The sequence below is a fragment of the Olea europaea genome, chromosome 15, assembly GCF_002742605.1.
Source record: "Olea europaea var. sylvestris chromosome 15, O_europaea_v1, whole genome shotgun sequence".
Classification (NCBI taxonomy): Eukaryota; Viridiplantae; Streptophyta; class Magnoliopsida; order Lamiales; family Oleaceae; genus Olea; species Olea europaea.
In genome coordinates, this window is record NC_036251.1 from 1,666,934 (window position 1) to 1,674,795 (window position 7,862).

The 7,862-nt window shown below is 35.6% G+C and overlaps 1 protein-coding gene across 1 annotated transcript; it reads left to right on the forward strand.

Annotated features, from left to right (window-relative positions):
* The first annotated feature begins 2,546 nt into the window (after window positions 1–2,546).
* Window positions 2,547–7,203, forward strand: LOC111409779 (WD-40 repeat-containing protein MSI1-like). Its single transcript, XM_023039815.1, has 6 exons — window positions 2,547–3,061; window positions 4,353–4,679; window positions 4,818–4,970; window positions 5,992–6,116; window positions 6,260–6,355; window positions 6,873–7,203. Exons 1-6 carry the CDS (start codon window positions 2,735–2,737, stop codon window positions 7,099–7,101), a joined length of 1,257 nt encoding a protein of 418 aa, XP_022895583.1. The 5' UTR covers window positions 2,547–2,734; the 3' UTR covers window positions 7,102–7,203.
* The last annotated feature ends 659 nt before the right edge of the window (window positions 7,204–7,862 follow it).

The window sequence follows — 7,862 nt, forward strand, 5'->3', positions numbered from 1 at the left end:
AACGCTTTCTGTTCTCGTATAGCCCAGATAACCAATCATTTTCATGCAATTCAAACTTATTGATCATTGCGATCCAACCTTCTTCAAACTCTTCAACGAACTGGGAGTCATACACCAATCTATGTATATCAGAAAATATAGAACCCTTATCAATCTGGTACCCAAACTTCTCTAGCAACTTTTTCAAAATGTGTCATAAACACCACTTATGGTTTGTATTTGGAAAAACAATTTGAATTACGTTTTGCATGGCTCTATCCTGATCAGTGATTATTCCATGGGGAGCTATACCGTGCATGCACTGAAGCTATGACCTGAATAGCCACACAAAACTATTTGTATCCTCGTTCGAAAGCAAACCACAACGGAGCAGTGTTGATTGTCCATGGTGATTGACGCCAACGAAAGGAGCAAAAGGCGTATCATACTTATTTGTGAGATACATTGTATCAAACGTGACCACATCGTCGAATTCCTTGTATGCCTACCTATACCTATTATATGCCCAAAATATGTTCCTCAATTGCGATTCATCATCCAAATCAATACTAAAATAAAACCCCGAGCAATGTGCTTGCGTACTTGAAAAATATGCTTGTATTGCGACGGCATCTCCTTCTCCGAGTCTCAACCATCTCACTTGTTCGATGTAGTTCCGACAATCCTTTTCCACACAAGTCATATTTTCGTATCCGCCCGCCTCAACAACTGCGGAATTATAGCTTTTGTGCAACGAAATTCCCGCCACATCGTTCACTTCAAGCTTCCGCTTCACCTGTGCACTCAGTTCTCTATTGCATCGAAATAACCTGGATTTCGATAGGCTTGTTCCATGATTGTGGTCGAGGTGGACTGCATTAATTCTCCAAGATCCATGATCATCTGAAGATGCGCTTATCCGGGCCTTACAATTAGTTTGAATTGTTGCTTGCGGCCTTACAGATTTGGTAGCAGTACTTGGCCTTCGACCTTCACGGCCACAAGTATATGTCACAAATCTCAAAACTCCATCGACCCCTTTTTTTGAATTCCTTTTTTTTTTACGGGAAAACCTACGTTGTATGCATATTCTTTGTACAATTCAGACATTTCATTCTCACTGCTAAATATCATTCCGACCTTAGGTACGACGATACCATCATCTCCTAACATTTCATCTTCCACTATGTTCCTATTCTCCGCAACAATCTCATCCTCGGTTTCCAACAAAAAATCATCAATGCCACTTTCCATATTATTTCCTGCATCCAGAAATGAAGCAAAAATTGTATCGTCATTATTATGCATAAAGATTGAACATTCTAAATAAATTGTAAAATAAATATAGTTTATTGGTAAAATTTCAAAGATCTAAGGTTCTCACTGCTATCAACAGACTGAATAAGCTAAAAAGAACTAAAGTAAAAATCATGATTTTAACTTCTAGGTTACAAGCTTCTCGTTACCTTTGGAGTTTCACAACCCAAAGAACTAAATTAAAAACCATGAAATCCAAATTGTTCGAACAGCATTATTGTAATAACAATGACCAATGCAAGGCACTTCATGGTTTTTCATCCCCATTACAGAGTTTTCTTTTTCTTTAACATTGGACGAAATACCATTTTACGCTTGCAGGGCAGTTCATGGTTTATCATCCCCATTACAAAATTTTCATTTATTTTAATATTGCAGCTTTTGTTAAATATCTCCATCTCCACTGTCATTCAATTTTTTTTAAGCAATGACATTTTCCATGCTTTGCAAACATCAAATTAAATATGTCGAATTGGAAAATTTTGAAGATGACATTTAAAAGTGGGTCACTTGGGTTCGACGGTGTCGGCGAAAACATGCTGTTCGGAGGTGCTATCGGATTCGAAGAACTGGCTGGCGTGAATGAAGGCCCGAGAGAGAGGGGAATGAGGGAAAATGAGGAGGGAAAATACTGACTTCCAATTTGGGGAGGAAAGGTTGTACCAGTGGTCTGCCAAATTTGTCCCTTTTTCAAACAATTTCTACTGTTCATTGATGTGCCCATTATTAATTTTTTATTACCTGTTCATAATCTGTGCAAAGGATGCTGTTTGAACAGCATTATTGTTCTTTTTCAACCTTACTACTAAAATAGGATAGGGATAAAAAATAGGGATCGATCATATCAACCCCTGTTTTTTTATCTCTGTCCCCACCCCTATAGGGTAGCCAAAAATTATTAAAAAAAAAAAAAAAATATATATATATATATATATATTATTATTATTATTTATTTATTTTAATGCAAGCCGTAGCCAATTGGGATGCTCTTAGAGGTCAAAATTGCACCTCGGCCCCTGTTTTTAATCCCTATCTCCAATCTTGCATGAATAGCATAAATCTTTTTTTTATTTTATTTTTATTTTTATGCAAGCCGTAGCCATTTGGGATGCTCTTGGAGGTCAAAATTGCACCTCAGCCCCTGTTTTTTATCCCTGTCTCCAACCAGTACGTAAATCTTTTATTTATTTCTATGCAAGCCGGAGGCCGTAGCCAATTGGAATGCTCTTGGAGGTCAAAATCGTCTAAATTTATCTGGATCTGACACGTCTCGTGGTACATTTTGACACAAATAAAACCTCTGATAAATCTTAATTCCCTCCAATTCTCCAGCTCCAACCGGAACCCCACTCGCATTCAAACTCCAGAAACAAACAACCCTAAAAATTCGCTCCATAGCAAAATCTTAATCTAAACCAGAGGCAGTAGAAGTAAAGGAATGGGGAAAGACGAGGAAGAGACGCGGGGTGAAAGCGAGGAGCGGTTGGTAAACGAAGAGTACAAGATTTGGAAGAAGAACACCCCATTCCTCTACGATCTGGCGATTACCCACGCTCTTGAGTGGCCTTCGCTCACGGTAGAGTGGCTGCCGGACCTGGAGAAGCCTCCGGGAAAGGATTACTCAGTTCAGAAGTTGATACTGGGGACCCATACATCGGACGATGAGCCTAATCACCTTATGCTTGCCGAGGTCAAGCTCCCCCTTGAGGATGCTGAAAATGATGATGGGTCGGAATTTGGGGGATTAGGATGCGCCAACGGCAAGGTAGTGTTTTTTTTTTTTTTGGTTCCGTTAAGTTACTTTGTAACATTTTTCTTAAATTTTAAATTTTTTTTGTGTTGTTTGCTTTGTACTTTTTTCTTTAATGGTTGTACCTTGGCTTGCCAGCTTCAATATTGTTGTTCTTCTATGTTATCGGGGGTTAGCAGTCATGGAATAAGACTTAGCCATCTCCGAAACTGTACCAAAATTTGCATCAAATCTTGTACCAAATCAAAATTATTCTCAACCAAAACTTACACCAAATAAACAGTGTTTTATTATTTTATTAATTCTTTCAATTTTTGACAATGTATTTATTTAAAAAAATTATTTATTTTATAACTATATAAATTACTAAATCATAACTTCGTTAAATTAATAAATATATTAAATTATCATTGATTACTAAATTATTCAAGTTTTATATGTTATGTTAAAGTGATGAAAATAATTGATTATATTATTAATTTATTATAAACAATTATGTTAAATTTACAAAAATAATTACTAAATTAAAAAATTCTTAATTATTATTAGTTATATTATTAAAAATAATAAACTTTAATAATATAATTAATAATATAACTAATTATTATTATTATTATTATTATTATTATTAATATAAAACGAAAATGATACAAATACTCTTAACCATTATCTTTGAAAAATGAAAAAGAAGGGTAAAACAGGCATTGCACCATTTGGTGCAAAAAATGGTGCAATGAACAATGTTGCACTGTTTACGTTGCACCCTTTTGCACCAAAATGGTGCAACGTTTGGAGGGAGGTTTGAACCAATTTTTGGTGCAATTGGGCACCCATTTGAGATGGCCTTAGATGTTAACTTAATTTTGCCGAATGGTTGTATGGCCTTGATTTTAAATTAGGAATGACTGTTCAATTTTGAAAAGGTAGTTTGGCGGCCAGAGTAAATGTATCAACTTCATGCCACCACTCATCACCAGTTAAGGCCTATAATTGATCTCTCAGTGATAAAGGATTTAGGGATGCAGAGTGCATAATTTGCATAGAAGGTGAATGGGGCTAAGCAAAAACATTTTTTCAGTCACTATTAAAGTCCATCTGCATAAATAGCTTACGGTAGATGCAGCGGTAGTTGATGCCGAAGTAGCATCTGATAATTTTCTGGTTAACTTTCCATTTAATGTAATTTGTCATTCATGCGAATCATGTCAGGGCGCACTTTCTTCACATGAATAATCGGCTTTTTCCATTCTGTGCAATTTGAGGCTTGTGGTTACACAAAATGGTGTAATGAGTATTTATGTTGCAGGTGCAAATTATACAGCAGATATATCATGAAGGAGAAGTCAACCGGGCTCGTTATATGCCCCAAAACCCTTTTATTATTGCCACTAAGACAGTTAGTGCAGAAGTGTATGTTTTTTATTATAGCAAACATCCTTCGAAGCCTCCTTTAGATGGTCCATGCAACCCTGACTTGAGGCTGAGGGGCCACATTTCTGAAGGTTATGGTTTATCGTGGAGTCCGTTCAAGCAAGGCCATTTGTTGAGTGGTTCTGATGATCACCAAATATGCTTGTGGGACATTAGTGCAACTCCAAAGAACAACTCTCTAGATGCTATGCAAATTTTTAAGGTGTGTCTACATCGAAAGCACCTTATAAATGAGATATATTGAATGGGAAATTTTGTCCTATAGGTCGTTAATTCCAACTTTTCTTGCCTTGAAATGCATGTTTTCATTGAAAACTATCTAATACTTTTCTGAGAATAGATCCATGAAGGTGTTGTAGAAGATGTTGCATGGCATCTCAGGCATGAATACTTGTTTGGTTCGGTCGGGGATGACCAGTATCTGCACATTTGGGATCTCCGCACTTCATCAGTCAGCAAACCTATTCAATCTGTAGTTGCTCATCAAAGTGAGGTGACTATAAGTTCTTTTCAATGACCCTTAAAGTGGAACCACAGTATGGAAATATTATTGGATATAGTTTTTTGAGTAATTCTTGGCTGTAGCTCATGTAGAATAATAGAAGTTTGTTTTTTTCCTAGCATTATTGACACTTTCTAGTTGAATTTGTCTATCGTATACCTGTATACTGACATTTATTGCAATTTATAGTCTAGACCTGAAATACACAAAAACTTCTGTTCACATATACTGCCCTGGAACTAGTTTAAATTTAGTCTATGCATGCAATGGTCTAGATTGTCTGTCCTTGTTGAAGGTAATTCTATTAAGTGCCGTTTTGGTTAAATTGCTTGATTTCTTTTCATGTGTAGGCTTGGTAGCCTATAAATGTCAACTTATGTAATGATGTACTTCACTGCTTACAGTGTTATGAACAAAATCAACCTTTGGTTTATATTATTCCTTGGGGAACATTGAGGTTAGCTAAAATAAGCTTGTTTTAAGTGCCCCCCCCCCCCCATGGCTTGGGCAAGTGAAGGAGCCATAAATGGGCTTGGCAATATATAAGATTTGAGTAATTTACAAAATTTTATATTTAAAAAAAAAAAAAAAAAAAAAGGTTTTTAAAAAAAAAAAAAAAAAAAAAAAAAAAAAAAAATTTTTTTTTTAACCCCCCCCCCCCCCCCCCCCAACAAAACAAATGAAAGATAAGCCGAGGCTTCAACATGAATGAAAGGAAACCTTCCAATTAGAAAGTTTTAGATTGTCATGATACTGAATTTTCTCCATCTTTGATTTTTTTTTCCAACACTTCTAGCTAATTTATTATACTCTTAACCATCCTTACCTGCACAGGCACAGAAAGGATTAAAATGCTTCTTTTCTGTTTGATCCATCCTTGTCCTTTTAATTATGCAGGGTGATTTTTCCTGTAGACACCAGATTTTTCATTTTGTATAATTATGTTGACCAATGTTCAGATGAAAGGATTTGTATACTTGACAGTGACTTTTTTCCATTCAATCATTGATAGGTAAACTGTTTAGCTTTCAATGCATTAAACGAGTGGGTTTTAGCAACAGGTTCTACTGACAAGACTGTTAAATTATTTGATCTTCGAAAGATTTCTTCTGCTCTCCATACGTTTGACTGTCACAAGTAAGAGGGTTTTCTTGCATTTTCTTTTCAAGGAAGTTCCTTGAACTCATGTTAGTCCTTTAGCATGGATCTCATCCGGACATAGATCTGTATGCATTGGTGGATTAATATTTGCTAACAATGCTGCTGTGGTTTGATGGCAGAGAGGCAGTTTTCCAGGTTGGATGGCATCCAAAGAATGAGACTATCTTAGCTTCTTGTTGTCTTGGTAGGAGGCTCATGGTGTGGGATCTTAGCAGGTAATTTCTTTTCTTGTTTTTTGTAAGATAACAAGGTGAAATCTACTGTTTTTAGCGTCCAATTACTCTGTTTTTGTTATTTTATGTTAATTAGTTTTTCGTTTTTCCGTTTTCTGGCATAAACAGGAACATGTTTGCTAATTGATTGTTCTCGTTTTGACAAAAATATTTATTGCTGAAAACTATGTTTCAAATACCCGCTTTACTACAATTTTCACTGATCACATTACAGTTTAAACTCTTTCTTCACCGACTGTTGATTTATCAAACTCGTTTAAATTTTTAAATTTTTGGGTTTCTTAAGTATTTTGCCTACACAACTTGATTCATCTCTGATCTCACACTTGAGAGGAAGAAAAGCAAGCAGGCAATTCCACAAACTTGCAGATTCACTTATCCTTTGGGTTCATCTATTATAAGTGTCTCCTGTTTTGAGACACTAGTTTGGTCAATTAACCTGAGAGACATGGACGTCAATATCACACGTGATAATTAATTTCATCTTTCTTCTTCATAGGATTGATGAAAAACAAACACCAGAGGATTCTGAAGAAGGGCCACCAGAGTTGCTTTTTATTCACGGTGGTCATACGAGCAAAGTTTCAGATTTCTCGTGGAACCCATGTGAAGATTGGGTTGTTGCTAGTGTAGCTGAGGATAACGTATTACAAATATGGAAGATGGCAGAGAACATCTACCTCGATGATGATGATGTACCTGGAGATGACTTAAGTAAAGGTTCGTAGTTTAGGGCTATCGTAGGAGAGTATGGAGAATTCTATTGTTCAAAACTAATCTTTTTTATTATAATTTATGAAAATTGCATCCAAAAATTAGCATTCGAGTCACTTAAAATGCACATTCCATTTTTATAAAGCAATTGAGTTCCCACTAATGGGTTTTGTACAAAATTTCGTTAAAAATCACGCGTTTTGCAAATGTTTAATAGATTTTTAGGGAAGACCTTCCACTTCCTTCTTTTTTTTTTTTAATTAATTTTTCATGTTCGGTATACAAACATTTAAAAAATTTTCACATAAATTGTTAAAGTAATGTTATTTGCAATAGTTCACAACCGTAGTTGTCTTACGTGGCATACATGTGATGATTATGCATCAAATTATTAATTGTCGTGTATGTCATATAGAGCAACTGTGATAGTGAACTGTTATAAACGGCATTATTCAAATCGTTAATAGGGATGTAATTATAACAAAAATAGTACTAAGGGAGTCCAAATATGGAAGAAATTAATTGTGGATCCAAGTACTCATTTCTATAAATGTCGGAGGTCCCCAAACTGATTTCATGTTCATAATTTTTGTTCTTGTTGCTACTTAACATTAATGAACGTGCTCGTGTACCATTCATTGTTAGAACAATTTGAAAGTGCAAAAGGCAAATAGAGTGAGATGTCGAGAAAAGGTTTTGTATTGTAATTATAAATGTATACAATAACAATTTTTTGTTTTTTTGCTTCCCCCCCCCCCCCCCCCCCCCTCCCATC